Here is a 24046-nt window from a genome sequence, read left to right as displayed (position 1 = left end):
TGGTGTTTTTCAGCACGCATCCTGTTTTCGCTGTACAAGTTAAACAGGAGATCAGGAAGCTGGCAGGTTGTGTCTTAATGCTTTACTTTAGAAGGCCTGAACGAGAGGAGGGGGAGAGAGATGGCACAAGGCCAACCCATCAGCAGCAGACGCCTGGACCATTTCTCCAAAAGCACATTCCCTAAATTCCCATTATTTGTGCAAAAACGGGTAACTGCACGGGAGGTCGATGAACGTGGACGAGGTCCAGAAGACGATAATTTGAAGTAAAGATCACATTGTGTTATGGTGCTGACAACAGACAAGAGGTGCAAGAAGTTTGGATATGAGACTTGAAGTTTCATGATGAGATAAGTTTTTAGGTAAACTTATAAAATTGATAGAGAAATGCAATAAAACGTTGCCGTGTATTTCTCATCAGCAGGAGTGATTTGTCCTTTTGTCCTCGGAGCCGTTTTGTCAGGTCAGTTGTCACATACCATTGCATCAGTCATCTGACAGCCGGGAAAAATGGAAAACTTCTGAAAACCACAGAAGTGAAAAGAAGTGAGCACAGTAAAGGCATTAGGAATAATAATAATGAATTATATATACTTTATATCTTTCCATTAAATTCACTTCATAAACATTTTTTTAGGACATTTTTTTTATTCGTCTTACTTCATTCCTTTTTAATTTTCTTTTCTTTTCCTTTCTAACTCTTTCACTATACATTTCCACTTTGATTTGATATCCACTTGTTTCCAATTTAAAATTGTCTCTACCTGGGATGCAAAATAATTAGAAAACCCCAGACCACCCATACCTTTACTTTGTTTTAAGACCTTAAGTTTTACTTTCCCTTCATTCAAAACAAATGTTCTTAAAATGCTATGCCACAGTTTAAAACTACGACTCTGCATATAAACTGGACAATTTTAAAAACAGAAATAAGAAACTGTGAGTAGGCTATGTAGCCTATATTTTAATTGTGCTTATTTTCAAAATGTTATTAATTTATAATGAAATCATTATAATTAATTAGCCTATAAATAATGATTAATTATAGCCAATTTATCAGTAGGCTACCATTGATACCAATAGCCTACCTCTATTAAATGAGCCGTTTTAGTATATATAAAAAAGAAAACACTTAATAGACCCACTCAGTAAACTGTTAGACTCTTCTTATGATTTATTATTATTTTAATTTAATGTTTTTGATTTCAAAGACTTTTACACACTCATTAGGCCTACATAAATGAATAGTAAAATCCTTCGTAAAATAATACAATCACAAGAAAATTAATAATTTTTATGTATTTAGCAATCATTTTTATGTGTGGATCGAACCTTGCATCCATAACCTACCGATTGAATTATCCTTTCACAGTTTCACCTTATCGACCGCATTTACACCTGTGGCTAAAACTGATCAAAACCAGGGCAGACGGCCTGCACGCGGGTCCCACGGATGCCGATGCTACAGAATGTCCTGTATCGGACGCTTTATTGGGAAATGTGTATAGTAGCTACTTAGCGCCGATGAATTATAGCGTGAAGAAACAACATTAGCGTGGCCTCACAGAAAGCGGGAAAAAAGAACCCTGCAATAATTGCATCAGTTAAACAAGTTAAACAGCACATATTTGTTTCATCAAATGTACGCGTTATTTTATAAGTCATAACAATAAATTAGTTACACGTTACATTTTAACTGTTTAAATTTCCCAACGTTCTACAACAGGAAGTGTGTATGTTTTGTTTGGAAATTCTCTTTATACTTTATTGCACTTGATAAGGAAATTAAGTTATTTTATGAAATTAATTAAAGTAATATCCAGTTTCCACCACATGCTACTGAGAAGGAAGTGTCTGTTAGTTTATTATGCTTTCTGGGGCACTACCAGAGGAACTAGAATAACCTCAGCATATAGCCTATTCCAGTGTCCTCTTCCTGTTTGTAGTTTCAAGGTCTTCCTGCTTGCAACCTTAAATTTAGACATTATGGTTTTTGCCCTAAAGTAACTTTCTTTCTTTCTTTCTTTCTTTCTTTCTTTCTTTCTTTCTTTCTTTCTTTCTTTCTTTCTTTTTATATATATTTATCTTTTCCTCTCTTCTGCTGTGTTCAAGGTCTTTGACCTGAAGGATAAATCGTGTTCTCTGACTCCTGACAACAGTTGGCAGATTAGCGGCCCAGCAAGAGGTCAGAGGTCACAGAGCTCACAGTCAGCTCCCGGTCTAACAAATCAGAGAACAGGTCCAGCAGCAGCTGTCCTGTTTTCTAGAGAATGTTTTAAGGATTGTCAAGGGGCCACATCGAATCAGGCCCACCAGCAGTGGTGACGTTGACTTTTATCTGTTATCAATCTAAGGAATGTTCATTTATAAAGTCATTCTCGTGTGGTCTATTAAAAGAGATTCATAAAAGAAGCTTTTATGGCTATGATACACATTTTAAACTAGATCATCTGTTGATCATTTCGTTTAGTGGAAACAGTTGCAAAATAAGTATTTATATGTTTGTACTGAGGTGACTGATCAGCATATTGTTCTTTCTCTCTGGGCTCAAAATACAAGCCTTTCCTGTTGGGTGAAGTGGCAGCTGCCATGAGAGCGTGTGCACTTTCACCTGAAGGCTACTTATGCATAGGCCTTTGCCTTATCATGCAGTTGTTTATGTGTATTTACAGTAAGTTGTATAACATAATTACGGTGCCCGGGAGCGGCTGTCTTCGGTGGCCACGACATATTAAGTCATGGGAACGTGATATTATGTCGTGTCCTCGAGATGTTATGTTGAGGGAACGACATCCATTTCTCACGACATATTTTTCTCGTGGCCATAGATGCGTAAACAAACCTACGTTACCATAGCAACCTGATATTATCAGAGATGGATAAAACATTTTTATTAACATTAAACATTAATATTTTATTATTATTATTATTAGGTTATATTAACTTGTTAGGGCTATATTTTTATATTTATTTAATATAAATATAATATTTTATTATTTCCCCTTTCAATTCGTGTATCGCTTTACCTAATTAACGTTCTATATAATTATGCTATTTGCTACCATATATTTTGCAAATGCTGTAAACGCCTGACAGTTATGCCAATACTTTATGATTGTAGGCTATATATGCGTTCGTGATGATAAATGAGCGTGTTGTGTTTTCATTTACAAATGAATCTACGTGAATGATTCATTCCTCAATGAAACACTAGGCAGAAAAAAGAAATATATGTTCAATTCAACCTTTAAACTGCATTTCCAATAGGCTATAAATTCCAGTCAGCATAATTAAAGCTTTATGTCGAGCATTTACAGTAAGCTTATTTTCAAAACGTCAGAGCGTTATGTAAAGAGATCAAAATGAAGGGAAAAAACGAATATAAAAATATAATAATAGGCTAATAATAATAATAATGATGATTATAATAGCTAATAATAATATACAAATATTACGGACAAATGCAATCAGTTAATGGACACACACATCTAGCAAGATTATATTTATAATAATTAATATAATCATTTCTTAATTCAAAATAAAATATTAATGAATCCCTGATAATCCCACGTTGCTATGCTCACGTAGGTTTGTTTACACATTAAACTCGTGGCCATGAGAAATGGATGTCGTTCCCTCAACATAGCATCTTGAGGCCCCACAAATTAATATCTCGTGGCCACGACAAAATTATGTGAACCGAAGACGGCCCCTCCTGGGCACCGTACATAATAATTACAGGCAGTTTCGTAACATTTTATGTTGATTGGAAATTCTTTATTATTGCCCTGATGGTGAAAATGAGAATTTTCACTGCTCTAGCTCATGTCAGGTGTTCTCATCAGGCATTATAGGAGAACATTTAGAGCTGTTAAACTGGCAAATGGAGGTTTTAAAAAGGATTGGATAAAAGGGTGCCGTTAATTGTGGCCAATGTGTATTAGAGAAAAACATTTATTTCATAATGATATTTCCCCCCATTTTAAATTCTTATTCTCCAATGAAAGGTTAGATTTTTGCGTGAATTTTGTAAATAAAAGACCAAAAGGATTAACAATACAGATTAATTTCACAGCTTTCTCTGATCATATTTACCAAGGGTGCTGATATTTTTGCCATGACTATATATATATATATATATATATATATATATATATATATTAATTATTATTATTATTGAATAAATTAAATTTCAAAATGGCATTAGTTTTTTTTACCAATGTAAAAAGCTGGCACTTTTGATAAATTTAATGCACCCTTCGTGAATAAAAGTATTAATTTCATTTGACAAAAATGTTTACTGACCCCTACATATAATAAAATATTATATAATGAAATAAATTGCTGCTTTTTTAGTAGGGATGCAAGTGTCATTCATTCAAAGGCTATAAATAAATAGATTTATACAGTCTCATTCGCTTTGATCATTTTTTAGTTTACATTACTAAACTACATTACTTCCCCTACGCAGGATACCCTTCCCCATAATGAATTTTAATCACTCTTTCCTCTATAAATGGGATGTGTTGACATGGGAAATGTCAGATGAAGCCTTTGATCCTTTTGGAAGAATGAGGTGGTCCACGCCCATCTTCCTCACCTTTGTAACCCACCTCCTTCCACCATCTCCTCCCAGAGACTGTACATGGTCTTATAAGCAACCATGTGTGGACAGCTGCACATTTTCTTGCATGTCTAAGATTTTTAAGAATGGGAAACTCTTTCTCAAAATCTCTGCAAAGACTATTACTCAGATATTTCTCGATAAATAGCAGTCATTTTGTTGTCCATGTGTTTCTGTGTATATTTTGTCAAGACGTTTCTCTGAAAAGGGTTGGCCCTTACTTAAAAACTGCTTGAGATGTCATTTAAAACTATTGCGAGAAGTTCCAACACACTGCCTTGAGGAAATGAGGAAATACTGTTGTATCTGAACTGAACTGAAGTGGAGAGAAGCCACTTAACCATGTAAGAGTAAGTGCTAGTTCATTAGAGTCAGATTTCCAATGTAACACGGATTTAACAGGAACATTGCGATAAGATCCTTGAGATTCCAACATGCTCATATTCCCGGGAAAATCCTGACACATCTTTGGCAAATATCTAGAGACAAAAGTGTAGAGGAGCTTTAGATCCAGATGCTGGGACAGACTCTTTGATGTCTGGGGAACCTAGCTGGCACACTTTTCTTACACCTCTCCTGAGGTGTGACTAAAAGGAGGCAAGAGAGGGCCACCACTACAGGAAATTACTTTAGACCCTCAGGCCTCCCTCATTCTCACTCAGTTTGGGCTTTCATGTTCATGGGAACAGTCTTTTCTGGACAGTCAAGGTGTCTGTATGAGTTAGCTGCCCTTTCACCCAAATATAGTACAGACGAAACCTCTACCAACCCTCATGGGTGCCTATCCACAGCACTGGGATGAAATGAAGGAACTATATTTGGCCTTAATTTTGAGTTGAAGTTAAATAGAGACATCTGGTCTGAGCGAATCAGCGTCCATAATGAAACGCTTTACTTTGATGTGATCTGATTCCGGTCAAGCTGCATCTAAATTGTTGAGATAATGCTCAGTATATTCACAAGAGCAATTTGTATGGTGACTCAGACTCTTTCACAGGATGATTTCAGTAATATTTTGGGACACAACTGGAATACTAGACTACTGTTTACAAGTTTGGGTTGGTACGATTTGTTAATGTTTTTGAAAGAAGGCTCACCAAGGCTGAAATTATTTAATTGAAAATACAGTAAAACACTTATATTGTGAAATATTATTACAGTAAATATTTTCCATTTTAACATATTTTAAAATGTAATTTATTCCTATGATGGCAAAGCAAATTTTTCAGCAGCCATTACTCCAGTCTTCAGTGTCACATGTTCCTTCAGAAATCATTTTAGTATGCTGATTTGATCCTGAAGAAACATTTTATTTTATTATTGTCAATGTTGAAAACAGTCGCGCTGCTTAATATGTTCTTGGAAACTGTAAAATTTTTTCAGGATTCTTTGATGAATAAGTTCAAAAGAACAGCTTTTATTTGAAATATAATTTTTTCCAAACATTCTAAATGGCTTTACTGTCACTTTTAAACTATTGAATGCATCCTTGATTATTATTTTTTCTTGTGAACAAACAGTAGTGTATACAGGAATAAATAGAAAATTACATAATAGGAGAAAAAAGAAAATGTTATTTTTATTAAGAAAAAGTCTGTCCTGAGGAAACCGAGAGGAGTAAAACTGAACGGTACAGGGAGAACAGCTATTTCCAAGACTTCCCACGGCTGTCTCTCTAACCCATAAAACCAATCCAGAAACTGTGTCTGCATGTGACAAGCATAACATCTAAAATCTATGAAAACAAGATGGTGTTGCAGGAGTATGGTGTTTATTGTTAGAAAATGGCTTTTCGTCGCCCCTCTAATCTTAAAGAAAGACTCAGCTGATGCTTGTTTGCAGTGGAAGTGACCTCTGACCCTAGTGTGTATGTTGTTGAAGATGGCCTTCCTACTCAGTGAGACTAGAAAAATACTTTTTTGGAAAAGTACATGTCTGGAAAACAAGTCTTGCAACTTGATTTACATCTTAGAGGAAATGTAGCCTGAACTGATAAGCAACTTATATCACGTCCTTTGTTTTAGCAGAATTTAGGCCTTGGCTGATGTTCTATGCAGCGTTTACTGTGTATTTACTTACAGGCCTAAAAAAATGTTTAAGGCAACCAGCTTCAGCAGATTTTTGAGTTCTCTCAGCTTATTTTTGTAGGAGATTCTCAACTTTTTGTTGTATAAACTTAAAACAACAAGGTGAGAAAACTCAAAAATCTGCTGAAGCTGGTTGCCTTAAAAAAAATTTTTTTACAGTACAAACACATCTCACTTTTGTTTGTTTTGTTGAGATTTTTAAGCATGTTCACTAGGTGAAGTTCACATGCCCATCTTGTTACTGTTAACATAAACTAAAGCTATTCAATTATTTATTAATTGAAAAAAAGCTGAAATAAAACAAATATTAGATTTAGAAAATTGTTAAAGCTTTATTTTATGTGTGCCCTTGCTACACGTTTCATGTAGCCTATGTACTATTATAATAACAATAAATTATGCACAATTACATGCAGGCAACCCTAAGCCAAACCCTAATCCTATCCCTAAGCATCTAGTAAGTACATGTAGTTAATTAATATTACTCAGTACCTAAATGTATAATTACACTGTAACAAGAACACCTTAAAATAAAGTGTAACCAAAATTATCACTTAAAAAACTGAAATAAGTACTAAAACAATAACTGAAATTAAAACAAAGCTAATTAGAAATATTTCAAAATAATAACGGTAAAAGTAACAACTTTACTAAAACCTAAACTGAAATTAAAATGAAAATGGAAAATCTAAACATAAAAAGTTAATTGAAAATATTAATAAATACTGTCTATAATATAATAAATAAATAATGTCTTATAAATATAAATGTCTGCATGACTTGCTGCCTGATGAGACATGGCTTAGGCTTTTATACTAAATATGACAAAAAAAAGACTAAACACATAATTTAAGTCACATAATTAACCTCAGTATTTAACTAAATAGTATATTATTTAGTAAAGTTGTTGTAATAAAACTGTGTATATCGGTAAAAATATATGTAAATTGTGTATCAGTGAGACCCAAATTAATCAATCAATCAGTCGACAAATGCTTCCAGAAAATAAAAGAATGAATATTTTTAGCGAGCTCACTGAGTAATACCTCTGTCCGCTATAACTAAAGTAGCTACTTTGATACTCATATGGAAAGTAGCTTGTTACTGGAAACACAACTTTTATTTAACAGCTGAGCTGCTGTCAAGCTACTTTCGGTTATCAAATCGCTAACACTGCAACTCTGTGAGATAAGCTTGTCTGATTGACAAATAAGATGAACAGGCTTCCCCTGAACTCTCCCTTTGGAACCCTGTGTATCGCATTGGTCAGTGGGTTGGTCAGACTGGAATACCCAGTTTCGGGATCCAGCACAGGGGTCAGTCCAAGCTGTCCTTCAATGTGTTTCCCCCACGGAAAAGCTTCCTGCTCCACTCGGTAGATGCTTATCATAGCTCTCTCTCTCTGAGTGAGACTGAAACCCACTTCCTTCCTCTACCTCCTTTCCCACACTGGACTCCATTGTGCAGTTGATGGAGCTGTCGGAGTTTTAAGAACTTACTGTGTAACAATGAGATCCACTTGTTCAGCAGTTTTGGAAATAAAGTACAAGATATTGCTGATCTCACTGTTAGAAAGTATTCAGGGAGAAGTGATATTCATCTATAGATGGTGACTTCCAACTTGATGTACTTTCATGTTTGTTTCTCAGTGATCAGTTAACCTAAATGATGCAACTGAAACATTTTCCCAAAACTATTCTGTGCATTCATGCTTGGCTACAGTCCTGTCCTCATTTTTCAAGATTGGCAAGAGAGACGTGCTTGATTGAGAATGTCTGATGTTTTTCTATTGCTTTAAGTTCATCAAACCATCTGATTCACTGATTGTCAGAATGTGCTATTTACACCTAGGAAGTCGTGGCCTAATGGTTAGAGAGTCGGACTCGTAATCCAAAGGTTGCGGGTTCGAGTCTCGGGCCGGCAGGGATTGTAGGTGGGGGGAGTGAATGTCCAGCGCTCTCTCCACCCTCTATACCACGACTGAGGTGCCCTTGAGCAATGTTCACGGTGTGTGTGTTCACTGCTGCTGTGTGTGTGTGTGTTCACTGCTGTGTGTGTGCACGTTGGATGGGTTAAATGCAGAGCACGAATTCCGAGTATGGGTCACCACACTTCACTTCACCTGTGCACTGTAAAAAGTGATAAGTGACTTAACTTAAAAAAAATTTGGAAACGCGTTGCCTTAAAATGATCAAGTAAATAATAATTAAAATAAATAAGTTAAGTGAATTGTCAGGTTCACTTAACTTATTTTTTTAAATTATTATTATTATTTTACAGTGTGTCAGAAAGATCAATAGTGAAAATGCTTCTGTTGCAGTTTTCAAATTTGATACACATGGTCTCAACAAAACAATTCGATTGAAAAGCTTAAAATAATATGAAATATTACATTTTTTAAGTATACATAGCCCTTTACACTGTGAGAAATATATTAAGTGTGATACATTTTTAAAGTTGAATCTTAAATAAGTGGCTTTTTAAAATATATTTGCATTTATTTTTATTTTATTTTTTTGTTTGTTTGTTTGTTTAATGGCCCTTTAATACTATCATTATAATAAAGCACAATAATATGAAATATAAAAATTATTTAAGCATACGGACCCCTTTACACTGTGAGAAAACTATTACGTGTGATTTTTAAAAAAGTTGAATCATAAAGAAAATAAGTGGCTTTTTAAACTGTATTTGTATTTATTTTTGTTTGAAAGTATAATGGCCCTCATGAATAAAGCTAAATTATATGAAATATACAATTTTCTTTTTAAGTATACAGACCCCTTTACACTGTGAGAAAAATGTCAAGTGTGATTTAAAAAAAAAGTTGAATCCTAATTAAAATAAGTGGCTTTTTAAAATGTATTAGTATTTATTTTAGTTAGTTTGTTTGTTTGTTTAATGGCCCTTTAATACTATCATTAGAATAAAGCAAAATTATATGAAATATACCATTTTTAAGCAGACCCCTTTACACTATGAGAAAAATATTAAGTGTGATATTACAAAAATAAATAAAATAATTGACTTTTTAAAATATATTTGTTTGTTTGTTTAATGGGCCTTTAATACTATGATTATAATAAAGCAAATTAATATAAAATTAACATATATTACATTTTGTAATAGCTAAATTGATTTGATGATTCATTTTTTTTCTGTTGATAACAAAATGGCCTTACAATTAAATCATTTCATGATTTGCGTCTTCAAATTTATAATTGTTTATATGTGATGAAAATCAATCAATTCTTAATGTTATCATTATGTAGAGAAAACGGAATGAATGCATGGATTTCTTCAGTCCTCCTCCCTGTCTCTTTGGGTGAAGCTCCACTAACTGATGTCTGAGGTAGAGAGGAGGAGGACAGGTGTTCGCCCAGATCTGCTAGAGTCATCTGTGTTAATGTCCCAGGTCACGCCAGTTCCCTGTACTTTCTTTCCCACGCTGCCTGGGGTCAGAGGGGAGCAGCCTGCCGGATACAGGCCTCCCCCAAAAACCATCCACCTCACAGATCCCCCCTAAAACTCTCCAGCCAAAGCCAGTGCAACTTTTATGTCCGGCAGATGACTCCTGCAAACCATTTCTCTCTGATACACTTAGACCAGAATCCTTCTACCAGAAGGGTCATTCAACTTTGTTACAAGATCCATAATATGCCAGTAAAGCTGTTCAGAATGACCATTAGAGAGCTCTCAGACCCTCTCATATGCAAACACACACTTGAATATTGCTACAGTCCTAATTTCAATGCAAAACAGATTCGATTTGAGTCTACAAAAGCATGCATAAATGAGGCTGTATCATAGTGTTGGACAAACTGAAAGAAAAGCATGAGAGCTCATAATTCTTCAGGGAGAATGTAAGGAGACAGTCTCAATCTCATCACTGGCAATCACTGATTTACGAACCCCTCCAACCCCAATGAAAGATCCTCTCTTGGGACGGGGTCTGGAGGGCAGGCACGTGGGGGGGATAATGTTCTTGGTCTGTATCCCACTGTTCTTGTTTAGATTTATGTGTGGGAGTTTATATTGCTGCTGCTTTTTCTCGGGCTTGCAAAGCAGACAAGAAGCCTCCATTTGTTTTTTTTTTGCTGGAAACTGGAAAAACATTAGCAACAAAAGACAACATTAGCGTGAACAACCATTTAATAGGATATTTCAAGCGAAAATGAAAGTTCTGTCATCATTTACTCACCCTCATGACTATATATTTTGAAAAATGTCTCAGGGGTGTTTCTTTGTGAATAATATAAGTCACTGGGTTCCAGTGTTGTTTTGGTTGATATCTGATTCCTCGTATATATCAGACATGCACATAAGCACCTTCGACTCACTTGTTTCCCTCTGAGACAATAGCCGGAAATCCATTGACCGTTCAGTTTGTTTTTTTCCTTAAGTTTGATGTGGGACAATGCACTTGTTACGCTGTGTTTCTGTTCTGTAAGTGCGCGTCGAGATTGTGGCACTAATTACAGTGAGAAGGAAGGGTCTCTTGTTTTCTTTTGAAATTAGGTTTGTTGATTCTCGCTCTGGCATGTTTTTTTTTCTCTGTTTTGTTATTGCCCGCTGTCATAGCCCACCCCTCCTGCATTCCCTTTCCTCCCTCCACATCCCATCCGAATATATCACCTATATTTGTGTTGGGCACTTCCTATTTGTTCTGCCCTTTGGCTTTGAGAGCCCCGGCAGCTGAACTGTGGAGGGTGGTGTCAAACCCTGACCTCACCATGTCTCAGTACAGACATCTCTGCATCCACATTCCCAAAATGACTGCTTTTTACTTGGTGAAGTCTCCTGTTGGTGGGTCAATGACATGATTCTCATTTTTTAGTCATTTACTTTACTAAATATCTACTGTTCAAATATTTGGGGTCACAATTTTGTTTTAATTGTTTTTGAAGGGAGACACTTATGTGCAGCAAGGCTGCATTTATTTGATCAAAAATATAGTAAAAACATTAATATTGTGAAAAATCATTACAATTTAAAGTAACTGTTTTCTGTTTTAATATAGTTTATTAGCATTTTTTCATTCTTTGATGAATATATAAAAGAACAGCATTTATTTGAAATAGAAATCTTTTGGAGCATTATAATTTTTTTACTGTGTCTTTTGATCAGTTTAAAACATTATTGATGAATAAAAATATTAATTAAAAATTGACTGATCTCAAACTTATATAATCAAATGATTTATTTATCTATAAAAAAGGATAAAAAAAAGGTTTTAATACCTGCTGTGACAAAAAACTTGATTATTTTCTGAATTAAAAATAATTTCGATTGTTTTAAAAAGAAAACCTATTATATATATAGAATATTAATTTCCTATTAATATTATTTCTTCAATGAGCCTCTTAAAATAGTGTATAATTTGACATTTTCATGACAAGGAAAAGTCTGTTCAGTCTGTAAAATGTCATGTGGTGCGTCCCCCCCCCCCCCCCCCCCACAAAAAAAGAAAAATACCTTGAAAAATATATTTAAAACTAGTCAGGGTGTAAGGGAAACATTACATTTTATGTTATATGTGTACACTTTTTTACTTGGTGGTTAGACCACATGACATTTTAGCGTAACTGAATTAAAGGATGAGTTCACTTGGAGAGTAAAAATTTCCTAATAATTTACTCACCTCCATGTGATCCAAGATGTTCATGTATTTCTGTCTTCATTCACGAAGAATTTATATATATAATGGACTTCAATGGTGGCCAAAGGGTTGAAGGTCCAAATTGCAGTTTCAATGCAGCTTCAAAGGGCTCAACATGATCCCAGCCGAGGAATTAGGGTCTTATCTAGCGAAGTAATCTATCATTTTCTTAAAACAATAAAAAATTGATATACTCTTTAACCACAAATACTCATCTTGCACCAGCCCAACCTCACACATTACGTAGTCACACTGGAAAGGTCGCGTGAGGTATACGGAAGTTCCAGAGTCCCAAAGTTTACAAAGTGAACGTGCAAAGAAAGTCAAATGCTGTCCAAAATGCTACAGAAAGGTTGCTGACTAACACAAGAAAGAGGGATCATGTATCCCCTATCCTGGCCTCTTTACACTGGCTACCTGTTTATTGTAGGATAAAATATAAGGTGCTTTTGTATACCTTTTTTATTTTGTATACTTTCATTTAAAAAAAAATATATATTTTCACTAGATAAGACCCTTATTCCTCAGCTGGGATCATGTTTACTCTGGAAGTGAAATGATCCTTTAAGACGTTTCTTGAAAATGGTATAAATATCAAAACCATATGAAACCACCATGAAGTGCTTTCGGCAGTTTGTATGAGCGAACGTGTGCATTTCAGTGTGTGTGGTCAGGAAGATGCACCGTTTCCTCCTCTCGCTAAAGGAAAGAATAAGGGCCTAGGAGTGATGAGTGTGCCAGAATAAGGTCCACTTCCCTTCCCATGTCAAGACCTATAAATACTCCGAAAACAGGAAGTTAGGAGGGAAGGAATTGTGGGCAAACTTCAATCCTAGATAGACGACCCCCCCCCCCCCCCCCCCGCTACATTCCCCCCATTACCTCGACCTCTCACTACACCAACACTCTAATACATATACAGACACATACCAATGCACTGAGAATAAAGAGTTTCCTTGAAGTTTTTAATCATGCATATATAGATCAGGGTGTAGCTGATATTTATCAGACTTGTGAGTGGAGGAGCAGGTGGAGTGTCATTCTTACCACAACTTGTTTGGGTTTGGTAATGGGTCAAAGAGCTGTACTGCAAAGTTTTATTGTCCTCTTTTATTTTATCCATAACAACTTCCCTCGTGTGGTAAAACCACAATCAAGAAAGTGATTCATTCACAGTGAAGTTCAATCAATGAAATCTGGTTTGCAAATTCCCAAAATATTGGAATTTTGACAGTATCATTTCTGGAAGTTCATTACTAAATTCACACAAGTCATAAATTCATACAAAGCTATCAAAAATTCAATTAAATAGCCATAAAATTGTTCAAAATGACCCCTTAGAGAGCCCTCCTTCATAAACAAACACACACAAACACAGTACAATAATCTATAGCTTCATTTAAGTACTGAGGTATTAAATTGATTTTTGAAAGTTATACCTAAAATATCAATGTTTCAAATGGATTAATCAACATTGGAGTAATCTTGCAAGTAAAGTGTTTAATTTCTAGCAACACCAAAAAGAACAGCAAAAATAATGATTGTTTCCAAATACGTTTCTTAAACGGCCCCTCATCTGTCATTGGCTAGACAGACAGGCAGCCCCACCCCCAAACTCACACTATTGGTTGAGCCAGTTTTGCTATGTTGGGCTGGCCAGGATGTTCAAACTAACAGAACAACTGACACATGGCTTACATATGAAATAAATGAATATTTTTATTAAGAAAGGGTGCATTAATATGATAAAAAGTGACAGTAAAGACTTTTAATAAGAGTTTCAGTGTCAAATAAATGCTATGACCATCAGATCACCATGTACACACTTAAAAATAAAGGTTCCAAAAGGTGATGGTTCTTCCAAAAATTATTCTTCTACGGCAGTGACTATAAAGAACCATTTCTGCATTTGAAAGGTTCCATGGAAGTTCAAGGTTCTTCATAGAACCATTGATTCTTATAAAGAACCTTTATTTTTAAGAGTGTAAATCTTTGTCACTGTCCATCAAGAAATAAAAGAGAATATGCCTTTTCAGAGCATGTGCGTGAATTGAGCATTTCCTCTCTCCGTTTCACAGGACAGACGCCAGACGGGGTTCTCAGGGTCATGAAAAGAAGGAAGAAGGGTGAAATCAGCAGTGATGTAGTGATGACAGGTGTGTCTTTAATCTATGTGGGATTCTCCCTTTTACTGCTTAGTGCTTTTTCTGCCTTCATTTGTTGCTTCCGTCCTCCTTTCCTATTTATGTTTTACAGTAATTACAGTGGATAATTATATCACTTCACTGGAGGCTATGACTGGAAGCTGGTGTTCTGTTAGCATAACGAGTCTGTAAATAAGGAAGTATTTACAGTTGTAGATATTATGAATAGGCATTATGACATCATGTTCTTGTGAACTGTTTGAATTTGGAACTGGAACTTGTAAATGTTTGAATACAGTGTTTAAAGGAGTTTTCACACCTGTAAATCAATTGCTTTGTTCCGAAAAGGGGATTCAAATTATTACAGTGTTGCTTTTTATTCTTGGTGCGGTTCGCTTTCACACGGCAAAGTTTCTAAACGGACCAAAATTGTTAATACATGTCATGTGCGAGTAAACTGTCCTCTCATTGGTCAAAGTTCCACGGACCTGGAATGACAATGATTAATTTGGAAAGAGAAGCAAACAAACTCTCTCTCTCTCACACACACAAGATGGAATGATAACAGCTTTGAGGGCTTATTTTATTTTTTGTAGCTGTCAATATATATATTAATTTATAATTTTGAGCAGGAGTCCAGGATTCATTGGAAAAACATTGTTAAAATGCACCTATACGAAGAGCATTAAGACGGCATTATAAAATGAAAAGGCACACTTTGATTTTGAATGGCGAAGACGTGCACACCCACTGCTTTTCACGGAACTAACGTAATTACCCATTATCCAGTGTGTCCGTTGGATCGGATTGCTTTCTCACTACAACTGAACTGCTCCTGAGTTCTTTTTCAATCGACTGATTGTTTTGGCATGGATCCGAGCGCGATTGCCGTGTTCACATATGCCCAAACCAACCGAGCACGAAAACGTGCCAGGTTCCGAAACAACGGGCCAGGTGTGAAAACACTCTGAGACAGTGACGGTTGTCACGAATCCGGTCTATGAACTTCCGTCCGTTCACTCACCACCAGAGGTCACTCGCTCACCACATTGACTCTTGCACTACACTAACTGTTGCACATCACCCCCGGACTACAATTCCCATCATCCATTGCTCTGACGACACACACACAGCTGATTGCACTAATCACACAGCTGATTCCCATCTTAAGTCATGGACTTCCTCAGTCAGATTGCCGAGTATTGTATAGCGTATATCACTCTCCTAGCGATAGCTACTCTACGGAGCCCACTTAGTTGTCATAGTCTTGCCTTGCCTGTTTTCTAGTGTTTTGATTCTTGCCCATGTTTCCTGGATTAACCCTCTGCCTTGCCATTCGGACTCTGTTTGCACCTCGATTGGACTATTGCTCGTGTACCTGGATTATCTCTCTGCCTTGCCCTGTTGGATATTGTTCGCCGATCGTAGACCCACACTTGCCCTAGGATTACTCTTTGTCTTGCCTGTGTTTTACCAGTTTGCCATTGCATGAGCCTTGCTTGTTTTGTGACCACGTTCCTGAATAAAATCCTTGCAAATGGATCTGCATGTCTCACATCTCGTTCGCCCCATAACAACGGTAGACGTTCACCCTGCAGGGATGAATGTCGTATCCATATTGCATGTTACTGGTGTCAAGCATGTATTTCACTGTGTTTTACTGTGAATACTAAGTAGCAACCCTGACATCCCCCATTCTATAGTCAAGGAAACAAAAAAAGGAAGGATGATGGAAATCCCATTATTGATCAACAACAGCTTAGTTTTCTAAGAAGAGCAGTTTGTTTGACTGTTAGTGCTGACAAAGCCTATAAACCCGAAAAAGAAAATTCTGTCATTTAGTCACCCTCATGTTGTTCAAAACCAATGCGACTTTTGTTCATATTCAAAAAACACAAATTAAGTTATTTTTAATGAAACCTCCATTAAAAGCCCATTCCACCAAACTGTGATGCTTCAAAAACTTGATAAAAACATTGTAATTGTAATCAAAATAAACTTAGCCGTTGAAATCTAAAGTAATCATGAAAAGACACGATTATTTCATGAACAGATTTCATGTAGGCATTTATTTACATTTAAACATTGAACAACGCACAAATATAGAACATACAAAATATAGTAAATGGCCCTCCCTCATGTCGTTCCAAACCCTTAAGACCTTCATTCATCTTCGGAACACAAATAAATATTTTTTGATGAAATCCGAGAGCTTTCTGACCCTCCATAGACAGCAATGTAATTACCACGTTAAGGCCCAGAAAGGTAGTAAGGACATCGTTAAAAGTCCATGTGACATGAGCTACAAGAATGCTTTTGTGCACAAAGAAAACAAAAATAATGACTTTATTCAACAATTTCTTCTCTTCCAGGTCAGTCTGCTTGCCATTCATGAGAGTACCAAAAGGGGTTTGGAACGGCATAAGGGTGAGTAATTAATGACAGAATTTACATTTTTGGGTGAACTAACCCTTTAAACTGAACATTTTTGTGTGCTCATGTGGATGCTAATATAATTAGTTATACTTATCGTGAATATACTACAAAATTACTTTCTCTTATCAAACATGCCTTGTTAGTCCAAAACCTGTTGTTAGTAGGTTAGAGGCCACTCCTTCAAATACGTCCTCTTTTGGCCTGCCGTATAGCCAGTTCAAATTTGTTACTGCTCTCCAAAAAGCTCATAAGAACGTAACAGTGTTAAGTGACCAAAGTTGGACATTGACAATGTGGTGCACTTCTGGTACATCATGGCATAAGAATGCCAAAGCAGTTAAACATACAGCCTTATAACCATCACAAATAAAATTAGCAGGGTGTGGGTTCAAGCGCTGACACACATCCTGACCATACAAAGCTTGAAAGCGAAAACAAAAACGATCCGTTTAAAAGTTAAATATTGACAGTGATATTCAATGCAAAGGTACTTATTGCTGCCTGAAATCTAACTGGCCTTCTCTTTTCTTTCTCTTTCAATTTGATATAAACGATAAAGGAGAATCAACATTTCCCCCTCTATGACCTCACACAGGAACCTCTAAAGTACGCAAACATATTGTGTTCCTGGTGTTTTTTTTCCTTGGAAAGTTTTTTTTTTAAATACTTTTTTTTCAACAAAGATGCATTAAATTGATCAAAATTCTAATTTAATGTATTTTAAAGAAGACTCCTATGCTCATCAAGGCTGCATTTAATGGGTTAAGTATACAGTTTTCCTTTTTAATATATTTTAAAGTTTTATTTATTCCTTTGATGGCAAAGCTCAATTTTCAGCATCATTACTCCAGTCTTCAGTGTCACGTGATCATTCAGAAATCATTCTAATATGCTGATTTGATGCTCAAGAAACATTTATTATTATTATCAAATTATTAACAGTTGTGCTGCTTAATATTTTTATGGAAACTGTGATTTTGTTTTCCCAAGAACATTCAAAAACTGTCACTTTTGAATTAATGTCTTCTGAATTAATGTTTTGAATAAAAGCAATTTTTTTTCCAAAAATTACATAAATTCTCATAATCTTTCTCCTGTTCTAGAAAATTCTGTATGCGCTGTAACCTCAGGATGCTTTTATAATTGTGTGTATTTTGGAGAGTTTGAAAGTGGCAAACAGAAAATCTTCATTGTGGGTCTCAGTACAGAGACATATCCGAGTGTCTGTAGGCTGGTGGTGAGGACAGGTGTCAGGCCAGGCTGGGCCCACATGTCAACGCTCCCCAGGGAGAGCGAGAGTGAGGCCTCCCTCCCCCTTTTCAAGCCTCGGCTTCTCTCTTTGAATGGAAGAGGAAGAATGGGGGTGAATGGCAGGTGATCCTGTCTGAGCACCATTTATGACCCTTCACAATTATCTCTGGCTTCTTCTGCACTGTTCTGATCAGAGAAGCATATCATATAGACATCCTAGTTATACAACAACAACAACAACAAAAAACACAGTAATTGCTTAATTGTGGATTAGTAAAGGACATACTAGAAAGCTTTTCTATAAATGTTACTAGATAATAGTTCACTACAGCTGTCAAGATAATTTCCTTTTCTAATGGTGATCAAACATTGATTCATAAACATGTGTCACAAGTTCTATAGCTAGTTGCTTAAAATTAAAACCTGAATATATCCATCCCAGTATTATCTCAGCAGTTTCATGTTAAAGAAAATAAGTCATGATACAATGTAAATTATTTCAGGATTTATTGTATGAAAAAATATATATTTCTGGCCTTGTTACAAACAACACAATACATAAACATATATACATTTATCTTTCATAAATACACATTATTTACAGTCCAATTAAATAGTGTGAATATCTCAAGAATATTGCATTGTTAAATTAAGAGACCGTATAAAATATAAAAGTATCTATTTGGTTTAAATGGTTTACAAAAATTAAAGAAACAAATGCCACGTACAAAAAAAAAGGGGAAAAAAAAATTCTACTCTGTTAAGAATCTTGATCTTGCTTTTTTTTTCTTTTTGAAAAAGACCCTAATGCAGAGGTTCACAAAACCAGGAAATCTTGACAATGATGAGGCTATCAGTTTGAACCAAGTGGTACTTTCGAGCCTTGGGAATGTCGGAAATAGCTTAGCAGCAGTGAATGTTGACAGGATGAAAGCTGTACACAACAGGATCCATCATGCACTGCTGGTTAAACAATTTGTACCCAAGTCAACCCAAACATCGTCTGTCGAAAAACATACTCCAGTAGAGTTAAAAGTTTTTTTTTCAGTGTTTCTAAGGAGTACCTTTTCCATAACACATTAAAAGATGAGGCACTTAATTAAGATTGGGTTTAGTTCAAGTGAACATCACTGATAGTCAAATCCATTATAGGCACTAAGTAAAATCATAGTCATATATAACTGTAGATTCCGAAGACAGTTGTTCACATTGTTCACTGTCGAAACAGCTTGTTTCGATATCTTTGATTGCTTTTCATCACGGATCCGTTTATAAATAACATTTCGAACCATATCCAAAAAATTTAAAAAATTTAAAATACTCCATGGTCACAGTTCCAGATCCTTCAGTTGCACCTCCTCCACCCATAAGGCTGATTGATTGGGCTTCACGTGATTCACAGAGTGAGATGAACTTCAGGATGCCTGTTTGCTTCCTTTTCAAGGCCTCTGTAATTAACAAATCCTTGATTCTTCTCAGCTCTTCCAGAGAGTTCTTGGTCTTTATGTACATTTTAAATATGATGAAATATATAGAAATAATTTTTGGGTCATTTAAAAAAAAAAGGAGGAAAAGAAAATAGTGCAAATAATGCAAGTTGTTCCTAAAGTCTTCAAGTCTCTTGCTTTCTCTTCGCAAAATTATTGTCCATATCAAGAAGTAGTCCTTTTACTCAGCAGCATGAATAAATAAATAATAAATGTAGATATAATATATATACTCTCTTCACGTCTTTCTTTTGTCCTTTAAGACTGTAAACATTTTAGGGTCAGGCCCATTGGTGATTGAGGTGCTCCAGATTGACGAATACTGTTAAACCTGAGAAAGAACGAAAAGAGAATGCGTTAACGCACGTTCTTTCAAAGCATCACACTGAAATCATGATAAATAACAATAAAAGCACTTTTAAAAAAAATATGTCTGAAGATGCTTACCTCAGTAGCAAATACACATTGTTCTATGTGTTCAGGAATGATGTACACAGGATGATACACTCCCTCTTTTGGATAGTTCAGTGGTGGAACCAGTAATGTAGATTCCGAGTTTTTCCTAAAATTAAGAATTTATGTTATGCCACATTTATGTCAAGCAAATAATAGACCAGAAACAAAGACCAAAAGAAAGGAAGACAAAAACTTACATGTCTAGTTTGTTGTTTGTAGGTTTTTCGTCAATGCTCATATTGTAGTCTACCATCTTTTGCTTGTAATTTGATTTGTCACTGGAATGAGTGTCCACAGTGGTGCATCTGAGTGCCACATCTTTATTGGACACCTTAAACGGACCACCAGGAATAAGCAACGCCTCCTTCTCTCTGCCTAAAGTTGAAGTCGGGGTCAAAGAAAGGCGGTTGTTGACAGACTCCAAGTCGTTGCGCACGGTGGTGGAGGTTGGTTTGTGGCCTTGTCGCATCTGTCTCAGGACCACAATGGCGGCGCAGGCCACTAGAGTAAGAGTGATGGAGCCTAGAGTGAATGAGACCACCAAGGCCACTGGAATAGGAGGGCTGGCCACAGGAGGCTTGTCTTTATACTCGCATCGTGTGCCCATGAAGCCTAGTGGACACTGGCAGACGGGCCCAGAGAAGTGGGTGTAGCAGGTCCCTCCATTCTCGCAAGGCATAAGGCTGCAAGCGTCAGAGCGGATGGCGCAATTTTTGCCTGAGAAACCGAGCGTGCATGTGCAGGTATAGCCGTTGATGCCATCCATGCAGGTGCCAGCATTCTGGCAAGGGCTGTTTGCACAGTCGTCAATGTTGATTTCGCAACGTGAGCCTGAGAAGCCGGGACGGCATCGGCATGTCAGTTTTTTGCCTAAATCGAGACACTGGCCACCTTGAAAAAAAGGGAACACAAGGGAACCATATTAAAGCATTAGCCTAAAACTGAGGGAACTTCAGGGAGTAAACCAGGGCGAGTAATCATAACCCTTGGGAAAGCAAAAATAACTGAAGGTTCAGCGTTTTGCTGGAGGCGGATGACGTTGGAATGTTTTGCATTTAGGACTGAAGATAAGGGAAAAAAATACTTACCATTAGCACAGGGGTCGCTGCTGCATCGATCAATTTTCTTCTCGCAGTTGGAGCCCATGTAACCAGCCGGGCAGCGGCAGGAGTATCCACCGGTTCCCTTCTCCACGCAGGTTCCTCCATTGAAGCAGGGCCTGTCGGCGCAGGTCATATCGCTGACCTCGCAGTTCTTCCCGTAGAAGCCTTGAGGGCATGTGCAGGTGTAATCATTCACCAGATCCTGAGAAGAAAAAGCTAAAGCCGTTAGTATTAACGTCCAAGCTCCACCAAGGACAAGACTCGAACGTAGTGTCGCAATCTTACATTGCAACTGCCTCCGTTCTTGCACGGGTTGCTGTCGCACTCGTTTGTCTCGATCTCGCAGGTTTTGCCGCTGAAGCCAGGCTTGCAGATGCAGGTGTAGCTGCCCTGACCGGTGTTGGTACAGGTGGCGTCGTTCATGCAGGGCTTGTGATTGGTGCAGAAGTTCAGATCCTCGTTGCAGAACAGGCCTCCCCAGCCTTCCTTGCAAGTGCACAGAAAGGGCTGGTTGCAGGTGCCATGCAGGCACCCCGGGTATCGCTGGCATTCGTCGCAGAGGGGGCCCTGCCACCCGAGGCGGCACTTGCACTCACCGGGGGCCTCACAATAACCGTGCTCCTCGCTACAGCCAGACAAGCAGATGGCTGTTTAAAAAGGAGAGGGAGAGAAAGGGGGACGTTAGAATGACTGAGCATCATAAAACAACCCCCCTTCTGGAGGCTCAGGCACATCAAGTATTTGTTAAGTACTAAACTAAGCAGCTGGGACTCACACAAAAGAAACACATGCCGTCTTTTTCACGGAAGGTAGAGCATATTAGGTTTCAGCGAGTGTCCTTGTTAAATCATGCTCTTTGCTTCTATTGTTACAGTGAACAAAAGCAACTTAGACGTTTTATGTGTCGGCAAGAAGCCGTTGAACTTGCCCGCGTTATTTATTTATTTATTTTTACTGCAAATGTTCGTTTATCTTCGCGCTAATTATTACGTAGGCTCCAAAACTCAGCAACACTTACGTTTCGCGCAATAGTCGCCTTTCCATCCAGGCAGGCAAATTCTGTTGCCAGCAGCGTCACAGTTGAAGTGGCCAAACGCATCGTTCCGTGGGCGGCAGAAATCCGAGCATTCCTCGCCATGGTAGAATTCATCGCACACAACACGATAAGAAAAGCGCAGCTGACTTTGCTCTCCAAGATGCACGTCCTGGGACCAGTCCTCGCCGATGCCGAGTCTTCTTTTAGTGGCCAAACGGCTTATCATGTTGTTGATGTTCTCTGAAATAAATACAACAAATTATGTGCTATTGATCTGGAGGTAACAAATACGTGTTGTGTAAACTATTAAAACTACGCAGGTGGGGCAAAAGTTGAGCACATAGGCTACCTGTTGACTGGTCAGAGGACTCTGCATTCCAGGCTTCTATTATCAACGAGACGATTCCCTGTAAAGCCAGAACACTCTGTTTACAATTACTTAAATGCATTAGACATGCGTGCATGTATAGGCTACATAAATATTAACTGATAATGAATAGTAGGCTATGGCTTTTTTAAGCTAGCCTACTCACCGGCCACTTGAAATTAAAAGGCACGCGGATATGCGCACTGCTGGAGATGGAGTCTGCGCTGAATATTCCTGTCATTCCAGTGCCGTAAGTGCACGGCGGATCTGGTAATATGATGTCTTGTGAGTGCTTCAGGCAAACACGGAAAAAGATCTGGCAGTCGCTGGATCGTTTACACACACTGCTTGTGCTTGTAAAAGAGTGCACTTTCAACTCAAACACACCGGATGATTCCGCCTATGGAAATATAAAACAAGACTCATATTAGCACGCTGGGAAAGCACTTGTCAAAGGAGCGGCTTACATTAAAATATGTGTGAAATACTCACCAGATGCGCTGATAACACAATTAAAAAACACATTAATAAAACACGAGCCATTTTGGATCTTTGGAGAGAGTAGTCCGATATGAATGTTTGTGGTGGCAGGCTATCCACGATTTAAGAAAAAAAAAGTAGTTAAAAATATCGGAATTCAAAGAAAAATTACTTAACTATTTAAAAAAAAAAAAAAAAAAAAATCTTAATGTTGTCTATGTTGGAGCTTACAAAGCAAAGAGAACCAGATTTCTTGCTCCAGGGGACTTTGGACCCGTCAGTTAGTTTCATGGAGTGTGGACTAGTGTGTGTGTGCTCTTAAATACAGCCAAGAGGAGGCGTGGCTTGTGCACCAGCTCATAAATGTGCTTTAATGGATTTACTTGAAGATTCCCTGAACATCAGGACGCTTAAAGTTCAGTTTATAGAGATATTAGAGAACAACATAAACTGTATAGGCTACATAACACAGGCATTTGGAAACTTTACAAAAGTTTCTGACATTCAACACAACAACCTGACATTCGTTAAATATTAACACTGTTATCATGTTATATAACATTTACTAAGTGAATTCAAAAGCCAAATCACAAATTTGTTGGACATTGCTCCGCGTCTTGTTCCTGAACTTTTATAGGAACAAATTCTGAACTTTTTTCTAAATATATCTGGGGCCTAATTAAACCTGTGCCTCTTGTCATATATTTAAAGATGTGCGTTTTTCTCCTTTTTATGTCAACTTGTAGGCTACTAATTTTCTTATTCTTTAAAACTACATAGGCTACATTTGGTGTTTTCTACGACGTCACGTGCCACGCAATTTTGGAAAAAAGTTTGTTTTCGTCACCGATCGCGGACAGGGGGTGTTCTTTGGTGGAGGGGATTCGTACATCCCCTTTAATTCAGCCCTAAAATC

General features: G+C 37.1%; 1 protein-coding gene across 1 annotated transcript; it reads right to left on the bottom strand.

The window, feature by feature from the left end:
• Window positions 1-18684: 18684 nt before the first annotated feature.
• LOC306854526 (delta-like protein C) lies at window positions 18685-23426 on the bottom strand. The gene is made up of 9 exons (XM_079392646.1): window positions 23143-23426; window positions 22817-23050; window positions 22633-22690; window positions 22266-22523; window positions 21533-21894; window positions 21233-21449; window positions 20342-21035; window positions 20136-20250; window positions 18685-20019 (listed from the first exon to the last, which is right to left on the bottom strand). Exons 1-9 carry the CDS (start codon window positions 23191-23193, stop codon window positions 20014-20016), a joined length of 1995 nt encoding a protein of 664 aa, XP_079248772.1. The 5' UTR covers window positions 23194-23426; the 3' UTR covers window positions 18685-20013.
• Between the last annotated feature and the right edge of the window lie 620 nt (window positions 23427-24046).

Source organism: Barbus barbus (genome assembly GCF_936440315.1).
Source record: "Barbus barbus genome assembly, chromosome: 34".
Lineage (NCBI taxonomy): Eukaryota > Metazoa > Chordata > Actinopteri > Cypriniformes > Cyprinidae > Barbus > Barbus barbus.
Note: the sequence above shows the minus strand (reverse complement) of the source record. Positions and strands in the feature narration are given on the sequence as shown.

Excerpts from the sequence above, each read along its gene's own strand:
- LOC306854526 (XM_079392646.1), bottom strand. The coding sequence starts at position 23,193 with ATGGCTCGTGTTTTATTAATGTGTTTTTTAATTGTGTTATCAGCGCAT. Across the intron at positions 22,691-22,816 it reads CTTTTAATTTCAAGTGGCCG|GGAATCGTCTCGTTGATAAT; the intron begins GTGAGTAGGCTA and ends CTGGCTTTACAG. Across the intron at positions 21,036-21,232 it reads CAGCGACCCCTGTGCTAATG|GTGGCCAGTGTCTCGATTTA; the intron begins GTAAGTATTTTT and ends CTTTTTTTCAAG.